The following is a 27,732-nucleotide window of genomic DNA, read 5'->3' on the forward strand; positions in this document are numbered from 1 at the left end:
CTTTCTGTTTGTTTTTAGTAATGTCTCTTTTGCTGTACAGAAGCTCTTTAACTTGATGTAGTCCCATCTATTTATCTTTGCCTTCACTGTTGTGGTGTTGGGTGCTCTGTCTTTAAAGATGTCGCTGAAGTTTATGTCGATAAACACATCTTTTTTTTAAAAAAAATGGACATTTAAAAAATGAACTTGTTTGTTGAAAGGTTGTACCTATTAAGGGATATATATTGCGAAGGTGGTCTTTGGTAAAGAGTGATGCATTTCAAAGTACTCTTCATGCCTTCCAGTAAATCTCAAGGGTCACAATATATGCATATTTCCTCCCAAAATCGTTAGTAATCTTCCATTAAAGGCAATTTTCTGGGTAGAAAAAAGTATTTGACGTCCTTCTGGTTTGTTATCATTGAGCCATGAAATTATAGGGTTCACTGCCTTGTTGAGGAGTCTATTATGGTTGAAGCATATGTGTAACTATTATTGCTATTTTCATAACTTTTTGTACTTAAAATACAGTTCTTGCTCACAGTAGAAAATTTAAAGGAAAAAAATCCACAAAGAAGAAAATAAACATAATTCATTAACATGTCATCTAAGGAAAATAGCTATTAAACTTGAGCTATGTTTTTCTCTATTACTTTTGTATATATGTATAGAATTAGTCCCATTTTTAGATCCTGCTTATTTTTTAGGGCTTTACCATGAGTATTTTCTCAAATTTAAAAATACTCTTTGAAACCATGAATTTGTTCATTTATAATATTCTAGCACATGATTATACCATGATTTATTTAATCACATCTCTCTTGGTCTGGAAACTTGCTGCTAATTTTTTCTTATCGTATGATGCTGTAGTGAGGATCTTTTGCAGATAAATATTTGCTTGCATCTCTGATTATTTTACTGGGATTGCGCTTTAGAAATAGACTTGTTTGATCAAATGTTTAAGCTCTTTAAATATTTTTTGTATCTACTACCATATTGCATTCCATAAAACTTGTAGAAATTTCTTTCCTGTTGTAAACATTAAATGTCTGCCTCTCTTTAGAAAGAGGTTTTTTTTTTCAACTTTGACAATTTGTTAAAAGCTTGAGTTTTAATATTAATTACAGGTATTCATGTTTTAGTTCTTCTCATGCTTTCTAGGTATTTTTCCTCTTATTTTGTAAATATTTTGTAAGTTATTTACTACTGTAATCTGTAATTTCTGTAACAGTAAAAGCAGAAGGAATGCAGAAACCTTCAACAAGACAGACTTTCTATTAAAATTTTCTCTGAAATAGATTACTTTAGTGTGTTAAATACATCAGGTAGTAAAAAATAAATTTGATCTGAAATGCTATAGAACATGGGACATGAGCTCTTGGCTCTTGGCTAATAGAAAATAGACGCAACATCCTTTTAGTGCCTGTCCTGTAGCATATTGAGCAAGATTATATGGAAAAGAATTTACTTATTTTGGGTTATGTTGTGATGCTCCCTAAGGGGTCATGGTTTGAAAATGAAGCCCTTTCTCATTCTTCTGATATTCCAGTACCTTAGAAAGATGCCCTTATAGCTGATGGGCAAGGCACCAGCTGATGGTTCTGGCTACAGTCCAAACATAATCCACCTTGAATGATTTGCCCTAGCGGAGGCAATTCTACCCTTCCCTACCTGTTCCCCCTTTCCTATCTCCTCCCCCTCATTTCCCTGCTCTTAATATATGTGGGTCTTAGCAGAGACTGTTTAGTCTGATAAAGATGACTAAATAATTGCTGCAAAGATAGCCTTTGCACATAGAGATAAACATAGATTCATCATAGAACACTTCAATGTGTCAGAGGGAAGAGTCAGTGCAGCCCATCAATAACATGCCAGCTTAATTGTCCTTGCCTGGTGCATCCTAGGAGGCTGAGCAGTGGGCAAAAAACCAGAAAGTCTTACAACAGTTACAAAGCCTTTCTTTCAGAAGTCGTGCAAAATTAGGATGAATTTTTTTGGCCAAAGGTTTTGAATGCCTTCTCATGAGAGAGCAGGTATGTGTGCATGTTTTGCCAATGTCTTGACATCTGTCAGATCCTTTAGAGTTGATTCTGATGACCAGAATCTGTCTTCTAGCCATTGGTCTTATGCCCACTGCCTGGTGTGTCCAAGCTAAGGTGATGTCACCTTTCTATTTTTCACCCCACATAACATGATCCTATGTGTGCAGATGAGGTGTTTGTTTCTGAGATACACAAATGTTTGTTTAAACCTGAATAGTTCATCTTCTGGACTTAACTCAGTGACAGATATGAAGAACCTAAGATCCTTCAGGATGAATTTCCCATTGCTCAACCTAAACACAGAGCTTGGAGAACAATTCCAAGTTTCAGACTTGTAGTTTAAATCATTAGGATCCTCTAATGACAGCACTGGATATGCCTTTGCAGACTTACAACCTCCTAGTCATGAACAGAAGATCCCAGGGCCCCTTTATCTGAATTGCCGAGAGTGCCCTATAAATGAACCTTGTCTATAAAGGGAAAGGCTTAAGAGCAGTGCCCTGGAATTCACTACCTGCCCCCAGCACAAGTAAGGGCTGCCTTGTCAGTGGGGGCATCCTGTTTTCTTCTGGAGGTACCATTGTTGATCCAGGAAAGGATTGAAACCCCAGATCCATTTCATAGCATGAGACTCTGCACCTGATCACCCACACCTGAGACTGGGGCTTTGCAATCTCCTTTGTTCCTGACCTGCTCAGCATGTTTCCTTGGTTACCTGGTTTTCCAAGTCCACTTCAGGAGTGCTCCCAGCCCTTTCTCTTTGATTCTCACCAGCTGTGTGCTTAAGACGTTCTCATGTTTTGGTACAAAAGTCATCAGCAGATCTCCCTGCCTGCTACTCTGTCTCCTTGTTGTGCATCTGATCGAGAGTCTTCCCATTTCAGTAGCCCCATGTGATGACGGTGGTGGTCGTGATGTGGTGCTGGCAGTATGGCGGCTAACATTTATTCAGTGCTTACTATAGTAGAGCCAACATGATTCTAATTTAATTTTCCTAAAAGCCTCCTTAGAAAGGAAGTACTGCTGGGGCACACAGACTACCTGAGTCAGACAAATAAGGGGAGCCAGGAGGACACCCCAGTGGTAAGGTTCAGCTCTCCCATTGTCATACCTGTAGTAACATGGTTAGAAGTTGGCGATGTACAGAGTGAAATATCAGCCCAGCGGTGCTCAAGAATGGTTTTTCATCCTGAAAACTGCAAACCTGTTAGGACCTGATAGACCTTAGTGGTGAGATTAGGGTCATCCTCCCCTATCTCCAATATCTTGGGAAATCAATCCTTGTTCACATAAGATGGGTTGGGCTATTGTTTTTATAAAAAGTGAGTTTGAGTTGCTCTGAAGTGCAAACTATTCTAATGAAAAGAGACCATCCAGTCCAGTCCCATAGCAAGCAGACTAAGGTGGATACCATAGCCGGCAGGTAACCTGAGGCCGTTCCACAAAACTCATGCTCTGTAGAGTCTACAGCTTGAAAATCACTAGCATAGTCCAGCTCTTCAACTATGGAGATGCGGAAGTTGAGGTTCAGCAATGCTAACGTGACTTGTCCAGGGTCACACATCACATTATTTAGAGTGTTGAGGAGAAGATAAAGGAAAGAGGAGACCTTTCCTAGAGAGAGGCACTGAGCTCCAGCATGCTGGTCTTCCTCCACTCTACTAGGGCAGGAAGAAACTAGGTGGTGATAGCAACCACGAAACAAACTCTCTTCCAACATAGCGGAACTCGTAGCCCAAGATGGCCCTTCCGGCCAGCTCTCGGCGTTGATGCGTGGTACTGTATTTGCAGGACGGTTATAGGGCTCACATTCAGAGAGCCAGGTCCTGGAGCAAGCATGCCTAGTCCTGTCCCTTTCCCCAGAAAACTGCTTGATTTCCTTCATTTTCTCATCTGAAAATGTGCCAACTTTATGAGGTTAAGGTGAGGATCTAATGAGACACTGCCTGGGAGTATCTCACGTGCACCAGGTGTGGATAGGGCTCTAGTGGTTGCTGGGTGCTGGGCTCATGGGAGTCGTGATGGTGCCAGGTGGTGCTGGCAGTGCTCACAGTTGAGGTGGTGCTGGTTACTGTGCAGGCTGCTTTGGCATCTGCCTGCTCACTTTCTGATGTTCGACCTCCTCCTGTCCTGTATCTCAGCTTTATGCTCCTGTGTTCGCCTTACTGAAATGGGAAAATGCTGTCATGCTCACTAAATGTAAGTTCTAGAGAGTTCTGGATTGCTGTAGATGCTCCCTGGCTTGCTCACAGTTTGGCCTCTGATTCTCTCTTCATGCCGAATTCTCTTCCAAAGAGTTTCTTGGCTGATGGTCTGTGGGCCCTGCCTAGAGGAGTCCTCAAGACATGTGCAGACAGGCCTTCCTCGTTACAACTGGAACAACTGAGAGACTCTCAGACTCAGAGAGCCCCCTTTCTCCCCCCCCCCCCAAGACTGCATGCACCACTTACTGCGAACTATTCTGGGGAAACAAACTGAAATAAATGAATGATTGGCAGAAGAATGTGGATGTGCTATGATGGGAATGTGTTGCTCGTTACTGTGGTTATCTAATAGGCTGCAGTAACTAGCCCAGGAACCTGGAAGAGCCTGGGGTCAGTGATGTAAAATGGGGCCACTGTAATGGGGGCTGCTGTGTGGGCATGCAGCTGGTCGCAACTTGGTATACCGAGAACCCGTTCCAGAGATAGCATAACTGACTTGAACATTTTTTTTAAAATTATTTTTGCAATAGCTTGGTAGCTAGAAATAGAAAATTAGTTTCTATAGCTAAAAATATAACTTTTCAAGTAGCATCAATATCTGTGGTTCTCAGACTGTAGTTTCTGGATCAAGAACATCAGCAGCCTTGGGGATTCAGTTGCAACGTCTAGGGTATCCCCATCGACCTACTAGGTCTTTGAGGTTGGGGACCAGCAATCTGTTTTGTGACATCCCCAATTCTTAGATGCCCAAGTCTGAGAGCCACTGAACTAGGACTTAACTGGTGATTTATTGCCAGACCATGGCTCTGATAGGAAGGTTTTTTGGTGGTGGGGAGGGAGGTTGCTCTTTACACCTCCATTATGTGCTGATTGACTCCTCTTTATCCCAAGGCTATGATGTCCAGGTAGGGGGAAGTAAGTGAATCTGGCCAGATAGTCTTTGATCAAAAAGCGTCTATAGTTTTTATCACTCCTTTTTTCTTAAAGGATTTTATGGCATATTTATTGTGGTGTCAAATATTGTCAATATAGTCATGAGCTTTTTATGATACTCTGTGTAATCTTTGAAAATATCCTGGAAGTTGGAATTTTAGGGGTTAATAATCCTGGGATAACCACTAAAGGGTAATTCTCAATTGGAGAGAAAAATATCATCAGCTTTATATAAACAGAAATGTGGGAGTTGAATATATGAAAGCCTTTTCTGGGATTTTTCAGGATTTCAAGGGGGAGACAAAAGTAACTGAACCCCACATTCCATAAAGTGGTAGTTGGACTAGAGTGATGTACCCAGGGGTTAACAATGCTAGAACATGTGAGTGAGCTTAAACTCTTAGCAGATAGGGTACATTAAATAATCATTTCAGCATACTTATTGCTAAAAGTTTTTAGTTTCTAAAGGAAATAACAGGAACTCTGGGATTTACTGTCAGGAAGCCTGAAATTGAAAATAGACTTTACTGAATCCTGTAGCTTTAGGCAAATGTCTCCACTTTCTGGGCTATACTTATTTGGCTTAAGGATTTTTATTTTAATCTGTAAAAAAAGATGGGGTTTTAGATGAACAACTTCTGTCTTACTGCCACTAAAACAATAATTATTATGTACACGTGACATCAGAATTTAGATTGGTCAAAAGAAACTGTAGCTAGATTTTGCTAGTCTGAGCAAATTTTGTACGCTTTTTGAGAATCTTGTAAACTTTAAAGAATAAAGGTATAGAAAAATGCAGCAGATTAAATCTTTTGAGTTACTTACAGGGCAGGTTATTTTTGAAGTTAGAATATGGGTTTTATTATGTTTTTGTTCTTTAAATAAATAACTGACTTTGGTTGGTAGCAACTTTTCTTAGTATTTACATAGTAGGCAGATTGAAAATGTTACTGCTTAGTTCGTAGAATTTACAGGATTTGCGATGCTCACAGATATTTGCATTTTACTTAGGTTTGACTGCTTTGTTATGTTTTTTAAATGTAAAGTTTAATGCTGTTAAATTTGAAATACTTTCTTGCAGTGATCCATATGTGAAACTGTCTTTGTACGTAGCAGATGAGAATAGAGAACTCGCTTTGGTTCAGACAAAAACAATTAAAAAGGTAAGTCTTCATCCTTAATTGAACTTCATTTAGTCATAATGTAATCCAGTTAAACTAAGTATTTTGGCTCTGTGTAAGTTTATATTTAAATTTATGGTGGAAATATTTTTCACTTTAAGTTCTCTCTCAGTATTAAAATCTATAAATTAAGCATATCAAAACTTTTCTGAATTAATCTGATATTGCTTCTGGCTTTTAGTTAAGTGACTATACAAACACTTAGTTTTAATTCAGATTATATTAGAGTATACCTATAAAAACAGTTCTGTAAGTAGTGTTCCATATTGCAATTATCCCCTCTATAAAGACTAGAGTAAAACAAGAATTTGCTCTTGTTGGCTTGTTATTTTTCTAAAGAAATTTAAAGTACATTTATTTGAAAAGGACTTGTTTTATGGAATTGGCAAACACAAAAGGAACAGTGTAACTTGAAATAAGTATTACCCATATAAAGAAAAATGCTTTCTTAAAAACAAAATATACTACTAATAAATTTAGTTGTGTCTCTTCTAAATTTCCCTTCACATGACTTCATGACAGGTTTGTTGCCATAATTATACCTTAATCCACTATGTGCATATTTTTATAGATGGATGGATGGATAGACATAGATAGATAGATAGATAGATAGATAGATAGATAGATAGATAGATAGATAGATAGATAGATAGATAAAATAGAAACTTATTTATTCCATCTCTGGGCCATTTATTGAGATGCATGTTTTCTATGAAATGTATTACGGCATCTGTGCTTTAGTATTATTTATAGATAACTATTTTCCCCTCACCACCTTTGGGGGGCAGATAGTCTAAGAGTTCATGTGATAAGCATTTCCTGGAGAGCTGTGGTGGCTTTAAAAAAAAAAAACACAACAACTATTGTCCAGACGCCGGGGCTCGGTGACCAGGTCACTTTGTGTAAGGATCAGCCATTCTGGCGCGTCCTCCACCTGGCATTCGGACTGGCATTAGAAATCTGTTTTGCAAACAGGAGCCCGCGTTTAGATGAGTGGGGAGGATTTGTGGGAAGGACGGAGGCCATTGTTCTGTTAGCTGCTGTCACGGTTATCGGGGGAGCCAGGCTCTCTCTGCCCTCCGGAGGCAGGCGGGGCACCAGGTCGCCAGCTGGAGGCGGAGGGGAGCAGAGAACCACTGCCAGCGATCTGGGATATTGAGCTGTTTTTTCCTGGGAGGGGAGGCCCCTCTCCGCCCTCTCCTCGGCAGAGGGTGTAGCTGGAGCTGCGCTGCTCTGCCTTGCTGGCAGCCAGCCTCCTGGTTAGTATTTCTGTGCTCACGGTTGAAGAACGGCTTTCATCCGCCTCTCCTCGTGGCTTGATCTTTCGTGTGTGTTGTGGTCTCCTGTCATTGTTTTTGTCCCTCGCCCCCCCATCATTTGCATTTTGCACCCCTCCATTTCTCTGGAGCAGCAGCCCTCGGCCTGGGCCAGCTCCCTCTCCTGGGCAGCGGCTGCCCGCCTGCCTCTCCTGCCTCTCCCTTCTTTCTTTCCCTGCCCTCCTCTCCCTTACTCATTACCATCCCGACTCCATTCATCCCTAAAAGTATAAAGCCCATTGTTTAGGACTGGGTTCCCTGTGTGGAGCTGTGGGTGGGGAAAGTGCTGGGTATTTTTAATGCCAGCTCAGTAGTGTATGAATTCTTCCTTTTTAAATTTCTATGTGCATTTTGTTGTATACATATTATTGCACTAGTGTGTGAAAGGAAATCGCCAGATAAAGACAAATGTCATTCTGATTTAAATATACCTGTAGCCACTGGTGAGGTTGGGGCTTTTCTGTCTAAATTTTTAGATAGAATTTGAATGAGGGGTGCTGATTCCAGAGTATTTGCAGGTGCAGCGCACACCTAGGTATGGGTGTATCCTTTCATAGTACTGGCTGTACCCCAGTTTCGGAGTGTGTTTGGCAGTCGTCCTTTGTCCCTGCTGAGGACAAAAGTGTCCATTCCATGTCCTTGTGAGATACAGATTTAAATCAATTCATATGGAAATGGGTGGATGAATGGATAGAGAGGATTGGAGGGTAACTAGATAAATATTTTCAAACCTGGTTATTTTGAAAAAATAGAATTGACTTTGGCTTATCACCAACAAGGGTTTTGTTTTATTTTTTGTTATATCATCTGGTCACCAGTACTGTTCTTTATAAAATGGTCTTCAGGTTTCAATATTTGTATCAATAGCAAAACAAATTCATCTAATCCCACCTGCTTCTTTGCTCCCCAGGACAGATTTGTAGCAGGTTGAGGAAGTGGGCAAAGCTCATTTCCTTCTTGATAGAATAATCATATCAATGTTAATTTATTAAAGGGTATCCTTAGATTTTAATGATGGCTGTTGGTTAGATCCCTGACATTTTTCTGGTTGGTATGGTTTCTTCTACATGAATCATCGGTTTCATAACTAACATCCCTTCTGCATTTTCTTTGGTTTATAGAATAGTCTCAAGTAATTGACTGAATGCTTAATATATTGCCATTTTGAAATGTCTAATCTATTTTTTTAACTAACAAAATCTGTGGGCTACATTGTACTAGTGACTATTCATGTTCAAAAACTATAAAAGATATTCTAATTTCTCTTCCAGACGCTGAACCCAAAATGGAATGAGGAATTTTATTTTAGAGTAAGTTCTTCATTTTTTGATATTATATTTGATAACCTGACAATGAAAAACAGATTGTTATTGAGTGAAAGCTATTTTTATTGTAAAATTCTTTTTAATAAGAGGAATACCTGGCTGTCCTAAGGTGTCCCAAATTTCCAGACTCTGGATAGTAGTAAAATATTGACCTATTTCATTTGAAGATGTTTTAGGGAAATCAAAAGAAAGTTTTCCAAAGAGCACATCTTAGCTTTCCTACTCAGTTTTTTCTTTAAAACTTAAGTAAAATATAACTAACGCAATAATTTAATTATTTCTATGAGTCATGGGTCATGAAATGTTTTAGAGAAAGAATAAACAATAGAGGCAAATGACTAAAAAGGAAACCTAAAAATTATCAGTCATATTTGATTAAGAAGGAAAATTTTTTTAATTCAGGTGTTCTCTGTGAGTGTATCTATGTAGGAATAAAATTGCTTCTGATGTTTAAATACCACTGAATCCAGTAACAGTTCTTCAACCATTTATACTTAATATGTAGAAATGACTGAATCCGTGAACTGAAGGAGATTACTCTTTATGAGTTCTAGCGGTTGCTGCTAGTTTTTTTCGTACTGAAATTTTAGATCTATTAAGACACGCAGTTACTTAATGAAAGTGGGTTTTTCTCCCATTTCAAAATGGATATATTTTAATTCTGTAGTCGGTATTCAGTAACGTGACCTCTAGAAGTCTCCCAGATGACATCTTATGATCAGTGTTGCTTCCCAGAAACCACGCTACCATTAGGCCCATTGTAATTTCCCTAATTCCTTTTAATCATAATAGTATATTTTTGTGCCCCAAACTTGGATCGGTCTACATATGACCTCTTCTCGTGTGTCCACATTTGGATGGTGGTATTGGTATACTAACACTTTGTGAGCGCCTGCCTACAGCCTCTACTACTTCTTGGTGAATTACTTCCCAAAGGACTGAACAGTTGACCCGCAGGTAGATGTGACTGGCCCTTCGCTAATTCTCAAGTAAAGCTTCCCACTTGTAAAATACCAAGTTACAAGATCCTTTCAGAACATTTCTGTAAAACTCAGAACCTACAAAATTTTTTTCAATTACTATTGGCTTTATGAATATGTAAATTGGATAGCAAACAAGGCTTTTATTTATTCGACATCGTTCACAAGTGTCTGTTATAGCCAGTTCCTTCCCCGGAGTGTGGACTCACTGGCCAGCAGCCTTCTCTGGCTGCTGTGGACTCACTGGACACCAGCCCTCCCCATAATGTCTACTCCGTCTCTAGGCTGGGGGTTGGCCAAGGGGCCAGAGTGCAAGGCTTGTCCTCTGTGCTTGGCTCTGCTCACCTGCTGAGACAATGACACCTGAAGCAACATTGCTCCAGCCTTCCCAGCCTCGGAAGAGCCCACTGTGGACTCACCTTCTCTGTGGGTTCCTGCCTCTGTCAAGGAGCAGAGAGGAACCCTCCCTTGGTGGGATGGGTTCCAGACAGGGCAGGTGATGATGCAAATGCAAATGCCTGTCACTGTGTCGAAACCTGTTGGCACTTACTAAGTGATACTCGCGTCTGAATGGTGATCCTGCCATGTTGGTGAGGTTCTGAAAGAGTCAGAAAGAAGCAGAGACACTGAAAGCCAGTAGCTGTGACATTGACCCCACAATTCTGGAAGAGGGGTGTTTTTTTTATGCTTTGTCTCCCTGCGGCATAGGCTCTGGGAACTGGCAGGCCAGATCTGGGTTGTGCTCTGGGCATTCCTGCAGGCTCAGAGTTCCAGCTCCTCATTTGGAAACTGGGGTGGCAGTTAGAAAACTTAGGGTTGTATGAGGATTCAATGAGAGCACGTGTTTTTGACATTTAATAAGGAAACAGTACCTTTAAAATAAGCATGTAATGGTAATAGATGACTTTTTCTATTGTCTTCATTATCTTTATTATTAATATCATAATTATTTGTGTTATTAATAGGTTTAGGAGATTTCCTCAGGCATAATAGGCCCTGTGAGAGTATAGCCAGGTCTGTAAGCATGGGGAAGCAATTAGGAATTCTTGAAAACTATTTAGAGTTATCATTCCTTGTGTTAACAAAGCAGCCAAAACATTTTCTACCAATATGCCTGGTTGCTAGATGTAGTCTAATATTGCAATCAATTACTGAAAATTTTAATTAATAGGTCCAGGATTTTTGTAACAGTAGATTGTTCTCTTTTCAAAATTGACTGGACACATTATAAAGCATTTTATCCTTTGAATTATTTATCCTGTAAGTTATTTCTGCCCACTTAAAATAATACGTTTTATGTTCTTTATAGGTAAACCCATCCAATCACAGACTCCTGTTTGAAGTATTTGATGAAAACAGATTGGTAAGTACATCTTGGTTCTTGAATTTTTGCTTTGTTATTATTTTTTTTACCTTTACAGCTCAATTTACTAAATAGGAATCATTTGGGTTTCATGTTAAGTTTTGAACAGAGACTACAATATTATGAAAAGAGATTGTTACATCAATTCAGTGTTTTTTAGCATGCTAAATTTAAATACATTCATTCAAGCTTGAGATATTTGGGGAACAATCTTCAACTATAATACTAACATTTCTTAGTTACCATACCATTCCCAGATGATATTTGCAACTCTGAACTGTGATACACAGAACAGTTCCCCACAGATATGGCAAGATTGGTATGCCATAAAGGTAGTGTTTGATTTATTTTTCAAAAAATGAATACTTAGAGCAACATTTCTTAATACTCTTATTTATATTGCACTTCTGACAGTATAGAGGCTCCCAAAAGATATTTTTGTCCCATTGCTAGTTTAATGTGCATAATTTTAACAATTTTTTTTATGTGGCTAGGAGAGAAAATGGATCTTTTGGATATATATGTTTTTATCACAGTTAATATTGGGGAAAGTCTCACCGGTGATACATCCAACTATATGTAATACTCTACTGTTGAGAACACAGAACTGTGGCCAATCTGTAAAGAGACCTCAGTCATGTAAACAAACCTTTCTAAACTAAAACACAGTGATTCATTCAATAGTTAATCTATGGTGACTTCTTTGGGAAAACAAAAATCTTAAGTAACAGTATATAGCAAAAAGTGAATCTGTAGTTAGCAAATGAAATTCTATTTTTAAAAGTGGTACTTTCTCATGCAAGAGTCTTAGAAAGTAGCTTTAAGCAACCAAAAGTAGGCCTGAGACATAAAACTGATGCATGCTTAATAGTTTACATGTTACATAAAAATGCATGCTTCACAGTTTACATATAGCTGTATAGTAGGTAGAGATCTATCTCTGTCTAACACAGACATAACCGATAGAACCAAGATTTCATTTTAGAATTGGAATTTAAAAAGCAAATCTGGCTGAAAGCATTTTGCCAGATTTTACTAATTAAAATGTTAAATACCCACAGCCAAGTGTTCCAGCTTTGAAGACGAACAACGAACATGAGAACATCATGTTCCAGAGTTTGAGATACATTCAAAAGTGGTGTTATAACCCAGTGTGGTTGGTTATTCTGGACCTGACCTTCCCTAGAATTTATGTAGACTGTTGTGCTTCAAAGGAATGTTCTTTCCTTCTCTCTCTTTCTCAGAATTCAAGTGAAGCACTCAATTTTTGAATAGCTTGAGATGAATAGATGTTTGCTCTAGAGATGCCTTCTAACAACTCGTTCAACTCCCTGCCCAGGCAACTGGTGTCCAGAGCCTTTATAGCATTCAAACCTGCTAGTAGTAGAAAGCCAGCTGCTGGTCTCAGTCTCAACCTTTCTCCCTCGTTATAGAACTTGGAAGTGTATTTATCTCCCATGCTTGGGATTAATTTCCTAAATTAGGATGCCAACAGATTCTGATCTACCATACTTATTCTATGAAAAATATGGATTCTTGGTGGCTTTGCATTGAACTTGCCATTTTCTACCTTGGGTGATAGTTAGTAGTACCAAATAACTAAATCACATTTGCTGTGACTAAGAAGTTCTTTTCTTGTTAAAATTAAGGAGAGGTTCTTCTTAGGGTACAGTTCTTAGCACTCCATGCCTCCCCGACTCCTTGAACAAGGCAGTGGTGGGACACGGAGTTTTCAAGGACATAGTGCTTACGCTCTATTTTCAAGTAGAATAATTCTCCTTCAGAGTGAAGATGGGGTCAGATTCCTCTTGTTAGGTGTGTTTTCATTCACTGTTTGACGTCTTCTCTTAAGAGAAAGTCACTATCTGTAGAATAAGTTTGCCATCTCATGATCTAAAACAAAGACTCTTATATTGGGGGACCCTTGCGATGGACCTAAACCAGAAAAGGTCTTGGAAGGCATTAAGAAACTTGATGTGAATACAGACTTCACCTGAAAACTCCCATGTTTCATGACCTCAGTCCCTGACGTGGCTACACAGTGGTGTCTCTCTGCCCCCTGAGCGCTGGGGTGTGGCTGTTAACCCAGCGAAGACAGTAAGCGACTGTCGTGGTTCCTGACAGTTCAGCATTAAACAAACAGGCTTCCGTTGCACTCACAGAGATCATTTTTGGCATTTAAAACACATGCTTTGAGAAAACAGGCTTGGATGTCTGTAAACACAGGGTTAATCCGCCACCCTCAACTCCAGAGCTGTTGACAAAGTCATGCTTTGTGGATTTTAAAATAAACTTTTTGTCACTCCTTTGCAGCTTGGTATTTTCCCCTCCTATTTTTTCCCCGCCCTCCAAAATAAACCTCTTTGTGAAATAACTGATGTTTCTGGATCATGGAAAATAGTTAAGCTGAAAACACAGAGGCTATCTTCCTGTTAACTACAAACCCAAGGACAGATTTTTGAACAGGAACTTCTGTATTTCATAGGTCCTTTCTGCAAAAGTAACCAGATTGCATGTTTGTATCTCAGCTGTGATAATATTGCTGACTTTTTATTGGGAAAAAGCTCCCAGCAGCACTTTTTCTGTGGTATTTAATTTACTACAAAAACTACATGTATACCCCTCTTCAGCTTTCTTTCCCTGGGGGGTGGGGGTGCCTTTTCTCCACCTAGCAGATGGGAGAGAATGTTCCCTCCAGCCGAGTTCCCTGTCTCTGGTACTTCCACGCCTGGCGATCATGTACGTGTGAGCTCATGCGACATAAGGGTCGCACACATGCACCTGCCTTGTAAACGAAAAGGCTTTTAGTAGCAGGAGGCATTACACTCACCAGCAGTGCTGTAAAATGTGCCCTCCCCCCTTTATCTATTTTGTCGCTTGTATATAGATCATGGTCGAATTATTTAGTGTTCAAGTGACCCTGATTCTGTGGGAGGTGTGGTTGTTTTATCAGTTTGCCTTCCGTGGTGATGGTGGTGGTGTGGGGATATCATAAATAACAGAGAAACCTCACATCAGTTCTGGCGACGGGTTTCCCTGCAGCCCGGGCTTGTCTCCTTGGGATTGCTTTGGCGTGGGGGGCGGGGAGCCTGAGCGCATTCCTGTGCTCCGCGCTGGTCCCTGGCACGGTCCTGAGCGCCAGGGCAGCGTCTGCCTGGGAACGCGATGCGTGCGGATTTAGACTGAAGGAGAGCGGCTCCAGGGTGTGCTGCCTTGTCAGCTGCGAGAGCTCCCTGCTGGGGCCACTCCTGTCTGATGGAAAAGCAGCAGCTGGGAAGGGTGCTGTTTCAGGCTCTTGCTGTTTAAAAAAGAGCGCAAGTGAGAGCAGGAAAGCGCCACCGAGCCACAAGCTGGCATTGGAGGGGGAGACCGCGGTCATGTGCTGGTGGCCATCCTACCCTCAGTCACAGTATGGATGAGAGCTTTTTGCTCTTACCCAATCATGCCTGGAATGCCGCTTGCCACTTGGGTTATTTCTGCTATCTGTCGCTCTCGGTGCCGCAGTGCTAACGGTTTGGCAGATGGGACACTTTTTCTTGGAGTTTGTGTCTTCGGTGTTTGACTTCTGGCCGCCCCGGGCTTGCCGCTCGCCCTCTCCCCGCCGGCCTCCTGGGCACCATGGCCCATCGGCTTCGGTTTCATTTTGGCTCTGGTCGCAGCAACACAGCCCCCGAGTCGGAGATCCTAGACCAGGAGAGAGAAGACGACTTTTTCATGGCATTCCACACCCTACCGCGGAGGAACAGCCCTCACCCCTTCGCTCAAAATGGAGGGGAGGATGGTGGCGGCGGCGGCCTGCAAGAAGGCGTGGGAGCGCTCAAGCGCAGCACGTCCATGTTTATCCCGCAGCTCCTGGGCACCATCGACGCGCGGCCCACCCGGAGCTCCTCTGTGCAGATCTCCCTGCAGCGCAAGGCGGCTGATGGGGCCCCTGACGGGTGCGGCCCAGCGGAGGGTGTGGAAGGTGATGTGGGCTGCTCGCCTCGAGGCAGCTGCTCGGAGACCCCAGAGCCTGGGACCCCTGAGCGCTCCCCACCCAGGGCAGCCCGAGCACCCTGTGCCCAGGTCAATGGCATGTGCGACCGCAGAGCGTGGCGCCCCATCACCTTCGAGGGCCGCGAAGAGGCCGAGCGGTCCAGTGGCGGGGTCCACATCCACCACCGGGCCTCCAGCGCCGATGTGCGCCAGGTGAGACTCATGCCCTTCGGGGCCGACGGCCAGAGTGGCCCTTCGGCAGCGGAGCCCAGGCGCTGGTCCTTGCAGCACGTTCCAGATGCTTCTGGAAGTACCGGGAAGCGGTGCTTTGTCTTCCAGCTGCAGCAGCCTTCACCGGGCTCCCTGGGGCCAGGTGGTGATTTCAACTTCGGTTTCACGGGCACCAAGGGGAACAGGTTGGTGAGGTATCCCCGTATTCGGCTGGAAAGGAGCACCTCGCACCCCACGCAACCGCGAGCTGAGCACACGAGCCCCTCAGAAGAGCGAGGGCCCTCCGGACCCCCAGAAACACCACCTCGGGGCCACAGGGTGGCTCCCGAAATCCACAGGACGAATTCTGTGGAAAGGACGCCACAGGGTCAAGGGCGCACCTTTAAAATCAGGCAAGATCAAAGTGCTGGGCAGCAACATTTCAGAATTCTTGTGACACGGGGTTCAGAAGACGCTCACCAGAACCCGGAGGAGAATGAGGCCACCAGCCCTGCTTCCACAGGACCTAGTCCCCGGGTAAGTTACAAGGCACGGCCGGGCCAAGGGGCTGATTCAAGCCCAGAAAGCTTAGTCGGCAGCTTGATTATCACAGACTTTATCCTCTTCCCTTCCCGGAGTGGCCCCACTTCAGCCTCTTTTTGCACAGCCTGGGTGTAGTGTTTGGTAGAAGTCCAGGAAAGTCGTTAACTTTTCAGCAGACACTGTTCCCCTCAAAGTCAAGTAACTGTTTTGAGACTACTCCTAATCATGCTCACCCCCCCTCCACCCCCCAACAACCCCCTTGGCGTCTCTGGATAAAAGAATTTGTGAAATGCACTGCTTTAAATGAATCTGTTCTGTCTATGGCAATGAAATAGAGCCTCCAAAAACATTTTCTTGTAAAAAAAAAAATGGTTCGCATAAAGGTGAGAGTATCAGAAAAAAAACAAAAAAAAAAAAAACCCAACCGTATGTGGGTTTTTTTGGGGGGCGGGAGGGTTTGTGAGGGAAGGGAAGAACCTGAGTCTAATCTCTTAATAATTAAGCACATGTGAGGTTTGGTTAGTTTTTTCTAATGGCCATTTTGCTGTAGAGGGTGGACCTTGTTATATAAGTTCTTTTTTTTTTTTTCCTCATGAAGTAATGTTGGACAAGAGTGGTCACACTTGTTGGACAGTTAAAAAAAAAAATGTGTTTTTGAAGCAGATTGGCTTGTGGGCCAGGCTGGGCAGAACCGATCGGGACTTGTTAGTGGTCAGATTGCATGGCCGTGCAACTTAACACTGCCCACTTGAGTGTCTAAGCCTGGATGCTGTATATAGAATAGTAAGTGCTCTGTCTCCAGCTGTGGAAACAGACGCCCTAGGACAGATTTGGGCCTTTATTGTGCCTGTATCTTGCTCTCTCCCTTTCAGTGAAATGGAGTACAGAGAGACAGCTGCTAACTCCTCTAGGCAAATGATGACTTTGCAGCTTTCATAGTTTATAGTGGGATGAAAAGTTTCATCAGCTAGCATTCCTTGACTAGCCATCCCTGGCTATTGAGTGCTTTTTAAAGAACGAGTTCCTTGTATTTGACTTGACTTTTCCCCTGAATTTCATGTGCTTACTGGTTTGAGGCTAGAATTGTGAACTCTCTGTGGAAGTCGGTATAGAATTGTATCATCTTTCACTGCCTTTATTGGAGAATTTTTTTGGCCTTTCAAGTTAACTTGATCCATCGCTGGTCTTCATCAAATATCTATCAGTTGTGATTTTTCTTGGTATTATATAATTTTCCTTTTCCCTCCTGCAAACCCTTTTATTATGAAATGTCTGAGGGCTTTATTTTGGCCTGAAACAACACTAATATTTTTTAAATGTGATAAAAATTTTATATGTCATAGTGTCATAGCTTTTAATCGTCACCCTGAGAAAGCAGCATCATGAACATCGTAGGCTTCATCAGATGCACACTGTGCTGACCTTGCACCTCTGACCTCATGAAAACTGACAGGCAAAAATGTATTTCCCAAAGGTCTGATAACTTTCACCATCTTACCAAAAACTTGAGGCATTTTGCAGTTAGCTGTCACAGACAAATGAATTTGTAGCATGACAGTCTTGATTGACTTGAACTTTTTAATGTATTTAGAAAACAAATAGATTCTACTCTCATTATGTACTTCACATATCAGGGCTATGCTGACTTCCACGGACCACAGTGGAAGACAGATTTCTTCAAAGCTTAAGTTCTGGAACAGAGAGGGTTTTGCTCATTGTTTTGTTTAGTTTTTAGGAAAAATCTTATTTAGTTCGCTATAGTTTTTCATTTTCATATATGTGTTTTTGAACACACAGATAAATTAGTAAATGGTTGGTACTGAGCTGGTTTTCTTTTAAGCAAAATCATTTGTCTTGAAGAAGCAAAACCAGGACCTGTCACATATCAAAGCTGTCTGCTCCATTCAGCACTCTGTACGTGTCTTGTATGGGCGGGTGTGTAAAGTGTGGCAGCAGCTGCCACGGCCTTATTTATCTTGAGGGAAAACATTCACTTGGGCGTCTGCAGTCTGGCTGCCACCAGGCCTTTTGAACGTTTCAAATATCTTCTTTGGTCAGAAGGACATTTTGTTATTAGTTTCCATGGAAAATGAACTGAAATCACTGCCAGCCTGGTTTTTGAATGCTTTCAAAACTTTAACTGGAAGACCACTCAGCAGTCCTGGTATGACTGTGGTCCCACTTCATGGTCTGGGTCTCATACCCTCTTACTGGGATGTTGAATGCTGTTCTCTGTGCTCTCAGATAGCCTGTCTTGAATATGCAACATGACTCCAAAAACTGTTAGCCAGCCAGCTAGAGTCCTAGGGGGAAAAAAAACAAAACAAAACCAGGAACCTCTTGAGATTTTTTTCCACCCAGGCAGATACCCTTGGAAAAGTAGAATCAGTTACTAAGGTCATCGGGTATCATAGTCATAGAAGTTCCGGTCTTCAGGCTTACAGGTTCAGTTTGTGTCGTTGTAACAGTCATTCGTGATGACCTTATTTTGTTGTTTTTGTGTTACTTGGCCTCCTTGTGAGCTTCTTCACGGTGTGGGGGCCCCGGGCCATGCGAGGGAACGGGATCCCTGTCAGCTAGCACGTGTGCCCTGATATGGTTCAACATGGTTCTGCACTTAATCACTGCGAGGCTCTGCATTTTACAAGCTCCAGGCACCACTTTCTAATAGCATTAGTGTCATTAGGGTTTCAGGTCCACTGTGTATATAACATTACACTAGGAACTGGGAGGGGTTTGGGGACTCTCAGTTGCTTGCTGACACAGGTTATGTAATATTGATATAAACAGAGGGAGGGTAGTCTCACACCCACTGCCTGAGATGGGAGGGGGGCCCAGTTTCCCTTCCCTTTTACTTTCTCTGTACTGGCACAATGGACATAAATTTCACAGAAGTAGTGCTCATCTTTTATGATTAAAAATTCATTCAGTCCCTTCCTGGTGGCTCAACGGGTTAAAATGCAGCTCTTTGAAACACGCCACAGCCACTGCCGCATGAGTTCGATCCCCAGCCAGGGAGCTGGCCCACATGGTGCAGCAGACCTCTTCTGTCTCGCCTGCTGTTCTGCTCAGCAGTATATTTCAATGTGTCTGCCTGTTCTGCTCCCCACTCTGCCTGTTCTGTCCTCTCACCTCCACACCTCTGGCCTATACCCCAGTTCTTGTATGCATAAATAAATCAATATTTAAAAAAATAAAAATTCTTTCAACAATAAAGAATATCCAAGATATCCTTTTGCATTAGTGTTTTGGTATCCTCCGGGTTGATATCTAGGAATGGAATTTCTGGGTCATATGGTCAATTCATTTAGTATTTTGTGACACCTCCATCTTTTCCATCGGGCCTGGACCAGTCCACTTTCCCTGAAAGTGTGTAAGAAGGTTCTTTAATTCTTCACACCCTCATGAACACTTGTTGTTTCTGGTCTTTTTGACATAGGCCTTTCTCACCAGTGTGAGATGGTACCTCATTGTTGTTTTGACTCGCATCCCTGATAAGTGATGGTGAACATTTTTTCATGTGCCTATTGGCCATCTAAAAAATAGGGCCACTTCATAATTTTGCAGGGGTCATGCTAATCTTTCTCGTTCCAATTGTGTATTTACTGCCAAAGCAAACACAACAATCATTTCTTAGCAGGTCCTCCAGAGACTATTCCAGTATCACATGACACAATTTCAACTCTTTTCAGGGATGTTTGGGAAACTATAGGCAGACACAGGGTTAATACTGCTAAGTGTTTTACACATGGGCGCTCAGGGCTCAGGGTGATGGCGCGAGCTTTGCAGCCCTATCCGCATGGAAGAGCATTTTCATGGAAGCCCCTAGTCTGTAGCTACCCCAGGCAGGGCCTTGTCTCTGCAGCAGCCCAAATGCAACAGCGCGATTCTCCGCTCCCTGTGACGGCCCAGTGCTACTGTCCTTGAGTGAGGCAGCTCCTGAGCTTGCTTGTTAATCCTGAGGCAGGTCCGAAACGCAGATGGGAGTAGATGGAGCATGGGCAGCAGGATGGAGGAGGAAGGAGACAGGATTTCATCCTGGGGGAGGGAGACTGCTTTATCGTCAAACCAAGGGGAAGTGTCCTAAATGGACGTGGAGGACCTCCGGGGTGGGCTGCTGTTGCTCACTGTTCAGACACTTTGTGCAGCTCCCTTTCAGCGCCTTTCCAGACTGCCTCTTTGAAACAATTCTGTGTTTACTTTAGGGTACTAGGGAGGGCGCCTTATGCTCAGAAGGGACAGTGAGACCATCCCTGGGGAGGAGAGACTGGCTTACCCTCAATGATTCTGCCCTTCAGGTCCTTGAGTTGACACTGCCACCGTGTGACTTCATTTCTAGAAAAATGGGGTCCCAGGGCTTTCTCTTCTCCCATAGTGAACTTTGAGGAATTGCTTTCACTCTGTAAGCTTATTTACTGATGTCCTCCTGGGGGGGCCAGGGGCATTTCAGGATGTTACTGAACATTTTAAGTTATTAGATGGTTCAAATAATTTGATAGGTTTACAGTTTTCCTTGCCTATGCTTAGTGGGTCAATCTGGGCCTCAAAGATATATTTAATGGCCCATAGATGTTATACATAGCCTGACTCACCTATTTTCTTGAGTCTTTTTAAAGCTTCATAATAAATTCTACTCCTTGAGAAATTTTTTTTAAGATTTAAAAATACACAACTAGTATTTAGTTGACTATTGAAGGAAGGAAAAATCTGTCTGGTCCGGATTTTAAATGTTGCGTTGAATAGAGAAGTTAAGGTAGAGCATTGAAACATGTGCTTTAAACTCCATAAAACGTAGCACTTCTTCAAAGCAGGGAGTCTTCCAGGCCAGGAGTTAAAGCTGACAGCTCTTTTCAACCTTTCTAAGGAGCTAGCTTTCATTTGAACACTGCAGGCTATTAACATAGCTCTGAAATTCTTTTGTGCTGTTTTCCTCATGACTGAAAATACCTTAACTGTCTGTTCAGTATATACTGACTGTTTATGCTCTTCCACTTGAGAAAAGAGATATTAAATTATAATATAGCTTTAACCATCGTAAGCCAATTTAAATATGCAAGGTGACTAAACCACCTTGGCAGCATTGAGGCTTTGTTGAAAACCTTGATACAGGCCCTCTCTGGTGGCACAGCGGGTTAAAGCACAACACAAAGAAGCTTAAGCCACTTCCGCATGAGTTCGATCCCTGCCTGCCCCCGAGAAAATCCACATGGCGTGGCAGACCTCTCCTGACCCTCCCGCTGCTCCCCGCAGCAGTGTACTTTGTCACTCTGCCTGTTCTGCTCCCTACTCTTTCTCTGGTGAATCCTTTCACCCTCCGCATCTCTGACCTGTACCCCAGTTCTGTACGAATAAATAAAATATTAAAAAAAAAAACAAACCTTGATACAGCATGCTACACACCAGCTTATTGTTCAGGTGTCCAAATGCTTTAGCAAAGAACAAAGCAATGAAGATATTTTCTGTCAACAGTGAGCCCAAAGACTGCCCCATCCTCAGTGGCAGGGATGCCCCTATTCTGCATTGGGGCATTCTTCTCCCCCTGGTGTGCCCTCAGGTCATTTTCACATGTATGCACCTGCCGAGCTTCCTTACAAATGACGTTCCTTTCAGTTAAGAGGAAACGGAACAGATGCTTTACAGTTACAAATACTATTTCTTTTATCTCACAATGCAAAACAGTTGTTTTTGAATAACGCTGCCTGTGGCGTACTGTCCCTCATGATGAAGTGTAAAAACGTAGGAAGCCAGGCTTCCAGACCGGGGTTCAGCGAAAGGGCAAGCTGAGGCGAGGCCCTGCCTGGCACTGAGTCACCGTGGCAGGCACCTCACAAGTGCTGGCACCCAGCCAACAGACAGGATGAGGTGGGTCGCGATGGGCAGGAATGATGTCATGTAGGGAAAGGTTGGAACCGGGTCTGGAAAGAGAACCAGGATTGGTCCGCAGCAGGGAGTTTCAGTGGGCCAAAGTGGGGTGGGGGGGTCTTGTTTGGAAGAGTAAAGGCAGAGGTGACTGCCAGTGGTGAGGGTGCTGTACTGTTGCCCAGGAATTTCCTCAGCTTTGATTAGCAAGTTTCAACAAATTGTTTTTTAAGTGAAATGTCACTGAAGAATTTCGGGGTGTGGTTCTCGACATGAATAATTCTCTTTCCCATCAAATGTGGAGTTGATCAGATTCCTTCCTTCCTTGCTTACTTGCCTTCCATGGGACTGTTTTGTGGGCACCTGGCCAGACCAGGTCAAGGACAAAGACCGTCCCTGCCTTTGAGTGGCAGTAGCGGGATTAACAGCCTGTTACTGTCACTGTAATATCATACGGCCGTACCTGGGCAGAGATGAGTAAGCTGTCTTTATAGGGTTTGACTCTGTTAACCGTTTATACAGGAAATGAAAATTTTATCCTGAAGAGCTAGAGAAAAGAACATTCTGACCATATGGGAACTGTTAATTATTTCAGTACCTACACTTAAATATTATATGGATTTAACAAAATTAGTGCAATTTAAAGAAATGCAGATATAATAAAAACATATCAAGCCAGGAAAATAACCCACATTTCCACCATTTAAATGAACACACTCTTATTTGTGGAGGCGGCCATTAAATATAATTCATGATGCGAATTGGCTCTAAAACCTAAATCGAGCGCTGAGATAAATTCAAGATTTAGCTAAACCTAGATTATTTAAGTAATGTCATTTAAATTAGTTCACACTATAGAACAAGTAACAAAGGAACAAAAAGAGTATCGGATCTGGAAGGGTATGACATTCCTAATCTTGGAGGGAGAAAAAGAAGCAACGAAGATGGATAGATTCAGCCATATAAAAGCATTAAATTTCTAAATTGTGAAGAAAATTAACTTGGGAAAACAACAGCTGTTTTTTTTCTTAGTGATTAATATAATTTCCTCACACAGTATATCCTTCTCAGTGTCTGTGGTTTCACTCACATATTTCTGCTGACAGATTTGTATGTTGTCAGTTCTGGTAAATACTAGAAGCTCGCTCAGGTTCCCATTTTGATTCTTCCAACTTTGCTGGAGGATGCAGCTACATAGAAATGAGTCACACAGGCATGGTTAACAAGGACATAAAATCCAGCCAGCCAAGTCACATCACATTGTACCTTTTACATTATAAAAATGGCTAATGGCTATAATACACAATTTATGGACAATTTATGGTTGAAATAGTTTACTCAAACTGCTGGTGGTACTATCCTTGAAGATAACTGTAGGTGATTTTCATACACTTAAGTATTTAAAAATGAGAGGGCAGATTATAGGCCAAAAGTATACTAAGAGTAATTTCCAGAAGAAATTGTACCTTTTATAAAGCAGAAGCTTTTATATAAAAGGGTTTTTATTTTCTGCTTTTTAGGTAGGTTTGCTTTCTATACTTTTCCAAGAACAGGCAGATGGAAAGAAATGTTTTTAAAATCACTGATGGCTACTGTAACAGAATTTGATACCTACTTATTCAGACTGAAACTGTTACAACCTTTCCTTAGGTGTATTTATCACACCAAGTTCTAAAATTTGCAGTTTTCTTTCATTCAATACAGAGACTAGGTCTACAGGGATAGAATAGGTAAGGATGAATTTTATACTTGTGTTTTATCTGTTTACATTGTTTCTTGTCATAATGACATGCTTTCTGAAACTCTACTTAAGCACTTTTAAATACTTGTCCCTGAGTTGAGATGGCCACTTGTCTAATTTACAATTTATACAAAATGTCTATATTTCATTTTTGTGAATCAAGCAGCTTGAAATCCCATTGCACGTCAATGGAAGACCTGTTACTTTAGGAGGTAATGCTAGGGTCAGTTTATTAAACTATAGCTGACATCTGTCTCCAGGAAACACTGAGCAAGTGGTGTTCTCTCTGGTGCAGAGTGTGGGTTTTTTTATTTGTTTTTTTTTTTAAAGATTTATTTATTCAGGCAAGAAATGGTGTAGGGGAGGGGTGAGAGGAGTCACCAGAGACAGAGTGGGGAACAGAACAGGCAGATCTACTGAAATACACTGCTGAGGGGGAGCAGCGGGCAAGACAGGTTAGGTCTGCTGAGCCATGTGGGCCAGCTCCCTGGCTGGGGATCGAACTGGAGACAGACATTAATAGTGCTCTGTCTTTAACTCCTAGGCCACCAGGGAATGACACTTTCAAGCTTGTGAAGGCTGCCTAGAGCTTGCAGGCGTAGGAACTTTCTCTGTACCCCAAGGCTGGTCCTTTTACTAAGAAAAAGGGGAATCACATGCCAATGAAAGATAGTTATGGTAACATGCAGATCACCCATTTCATTGAATGGTTTGCTGCTCTCTGAAAGATTCTGATCCAACACCAGCACCCCAAGAAAAATCGGAAAATGTTACTGGTCCTATTGGGGAACCCCAAATGGGAAACATCTGCATGAATCCAGTATATATTGATCTGAGGACCATGATATAGCTGAAATACTGCAAAAAAACAGTATGTGAGACTCCAGAAGCCAAAGAAAGGTGTGACTGGTGAATAAGACAGTTTGTGAAAAAAGACCTAGAAAGACAGAAATTCATCTTGGAGCTCAGAGTACCTGGTTGCTTTAATCTAAAAGAAGAATGCATTCATTCCTTTTTTCAAAAAGTAAGTATTACTTCTGGGCATTGTGTTTTTTCTTTCTAAGCTTATGATAGAAAGGTCCCGTCAGTCCTGCTGGCCGCCTCCGTGGTGCCTGTGTGTTGAAGAGCAGCCAAGTGTGAAGCGCTCAGCCAGGGCAATAAACGCAGGTCTGCCCCTAAGGTCAGTCTCCTGGTAACGAACAGAGAAACTGGAGGTTTGCAAGTGTTCACAGCCCCTGTTTCAGTCCCAAGGGAGGCCCTCCTTGAGGTGATGCTAGAAAGCTGTGCAGAGAAAGACCATTCGAGGCAGAGGCCAGAGCCAGAGCACCGGCCTTGAAGGCCAAATGACCCCGTGCAGCGCGGGGCCAGAGCTGCTGACAGCGGCCTCCAGGTCCGGAAGACGCATAGATTTTGAAGCCAGGAGGGTGACAGGGTGGGAGTCATGGCAGGCCTGTGAGGGCATGGGGATGGAAGGCCACCAGGAGGACTCTGAGCAGGGGAAGCCGCGAGACGGCAGGGAGGGCCTCCCAGTGATGCTGGTCACCTGAGTGGCGCCGAGCCCGGAGCAGGCCTGGTGGGTGGGCCCCTCCACTCTCGGTTCTTGAGCCACAGTACCTCTTGCAGACTCTTGCAGGTCCATTTTCTCCGAAGTTACCCTAACCTTAGTGCTCACTTAGACTGTCGTTTTCATACCGCGGTGCCTAAGAAAACGGGAAGCCTTTATTCTCTTGAAGCGAGCGTTATTTTGAGATACTTTCTGCTGCCTGTGTCGTGCCAGGACGTGGGTGGATTTCTTTTTGCAGTTTTGTACCAGGAAGGCTGCTTCTGATTTGCAGATTGCATTTATGATACGGCATACTGTCCATTGATGAATAACGTGTGGGTTCCAAAGTAGATACACGGCTTTTTAAATAGCCTATTATCCTGCAAGCTCCCCCCCCCTCCCCAAGAGAGAGTCAGAAGTGCTGTCCAGAGCCAGGGTTTTGCTTCTGTTTCCCCTAACCTCTGAGGTCATGGTTTTGGCCTGCTGGTTCATCACTTGCTTCTTTGATAGACTGAGGACCGAAGCAGGCAGACACAGTCTCAGTTCATGGAGAAGACGGGATGGGGAAAGCATTTTTAAGTCACTCTTGAGGAAATAATGCTTCCTTGTCTCAGCTACTGAAAATGTCCCTTGTAATGTGGCTTGAAACAAAAGAGGAGGAAGAAACAGATGTCACGCTCTGTGCCGAAGTCCTTTCACACCGGGCAGTGACCATGGCCAGTTGGAACTGACCTACTGAGTCTTGTGCAGGGCTGGTGCTTTGGTGGCGCTGAGGCAGTCCTTGCAGGAGCAGAAAGGTCCTCGAAGAGAAGGAGCTTCTGGGAATGTTCTTCCACTCATGGACATGAGGGGTCACAGGGAGAGTGGCAGGAAGTGGCCCAAGCTGCCCCCAGCTTTGTAGCCCTCTGCTCCCTGGAGTCCGCTGGAGGCTGCTTTTCCTTGTCTGCAGGTTTGTCCTCTGGCCAAATGTGTTCTCCGTGGCCAGGTGGCATCTGTTGGAATGCTGGGATGCGTTGCCAAGCAAAACAGATGTAAGATTTGCCTGAAGTTGGGGGTGAAAGTGGGCGGAGTGGGAAGGTAAATTTGTGAGGGGGTGGGGTTAGCTGCAGAATAGCAGCCTAAAGTTTGTAAGACATTGCTTTACAGCTCTCAGACCACCCAGGCTTCACGGAAGTGTTTCCCAGCCTGCTAGAAACACTTTTTCCCAGCCTCTTTGTCTTTGCCCACATGTGTTCAGAGTGGAATCTAAATGACAGGATGCAGCAGAAAGGATTAGTGTGTGGCTTCTGCCCACTTCCAGCTCCTGGTCATCAGATTTTTTATTTTACTGGCTATTTCTGCCTGCTGAGGGGCTGACTTTAAATGGAATGTATCTACCAAGGATAGTGAAGATTGAGTGAAGAGAATTTCGCTGATACTGTTTATTCAACAATGGGAAAGGACCCAAGGCCAGGAAGGGGGTGATTGATGGGAGAAGAGAGGGTTGAAGGAGTGAGGCATGCTATTCAGGATTGCAGTTTGCAATCTAGTGGAGAACAATCAGTTAAGTAGTTAATGCCAGTGACCATCTGGGTGAGTTGGAGCAAGGCATGGTATTCAGGATTGCAACTTGCAATCAGTTAAGTAGTTAGTGCTAGTGACCACCTGGGTGAGTTGGACGCTAACCCTTGTTGTTCTTACAGACTGAGGGTGTTTATAGTCACATGGCCTTTCTTCCTTGCCCCCAAATATACACTTTGTTAATGTGGTAGCTCCTGTTGGAGGTGGGGAAGTCCTTTAGTGGCTCAGTAGTCCACAAAATAAGTTTCTGTGTAAAGAAGGCTGCACAATACCCACGTATTAAAAGCAACAGAATGTTCTAGTGGAATATTTGCAATGTATATAGAAAAAAGCTTAGCTCCCAAAATAGCTTAGAAATGAAAGGAATAATTTTCTCCTCAGTTCCCAATTGCAAGATGTGAGTGCAAGTGGAATTCCAATCCTAGGCTTGCAGGACTGGTCGGTCCTGTTCTGTCTTAAGTGCAAGTTCTACTTTTCTCCAGCTATCTAAAGTATCTTCCTTTTGTAAATATTAACTGAGTGCATTTTTGTGGCTTTTGGAAATGCCACTTCTTGAAAGTGTTGACCAGTCATTAAATTTTCATGAATTTCAGAGAGTGGTGCTGTAGTTTCTTCCTTATATTGATAGTATTTAAAGCAGAAGATGAAGAATGCCAAGGACCTTAGAGGTTACCCAGGCCGACCAACATCGTTTTTTAAAACAGGAAGGTTTGGCCGAATGCCCACACCTTTGTTCTTCCTGTTGCAGGCAGTGCACGGGGTATTCATTCGAGCCCAGTCTTGGTCACTATGAGTCTTACTCACAAATAAAAGGTCTCTCAACAGGAGCCCACCCTGTGCTATTGCTATTTTATGCCTTCTGAGTAGACCCTTCTAGGCACATCTCAGTAACTGTTTACTTTTACAGTCATGGATTATTGCCTAAGGTAGTCACTTTTATGCAAATATTAAATAATGTTGCCATCAGGGCCCTATCAG

The 27,732-nt window shown here is 42.8% G+C and overlaps 1 protein-coding gene across 4 annotated transcripts in view; it reads left to right on the forward strand.

Moving 5' to 3' along the window:
- Positions 1–27,732, forward strand: part of NEDD4L (neural precursor cell expressed, developmentally down-regulated 4-like, E3 ubiquitin protein ligase) — a 295,709-nt gene that overhangs the window by 159,318 nt on the left and 108,659 nt on the right. For all 4 annotated transcript variants that reach the window (XM_012725849.1, XM_012725846.1, XM_012725847.1 and 1 more), the window contains exons 3-5: positions 6,240–6,321; positions 8,927–8,965; positions 11,270–11,323. In XM_012725849.1, coding sequence (XP_012581303.1) covers positions 6,240–6,321; positions 8,927–8,965; positions 11,270–11,323 — 175 coding nt within the window. The remainder of the gene's footprint in view (positions 1–6,239; positions 6,322–8,926; positions 8,966–11,269; positions 11,324–27,732) is intronic.

This window comes from Condylura cristata, unplaced genomic scaffold, assembly GCF_000260355.1.
Source record: "Condylura cristata isolate star-nosed mole 26May11 unplaced genomic scaffold, ConCri1.0 scaffold00016, whole genome shotgun sequence".
Lineage (NCBI taxonomy): Eukaryota > Metazoa > Chordata > Mammalia > Eulipotyphla > Talpidae > Condylura > Condylura cristata.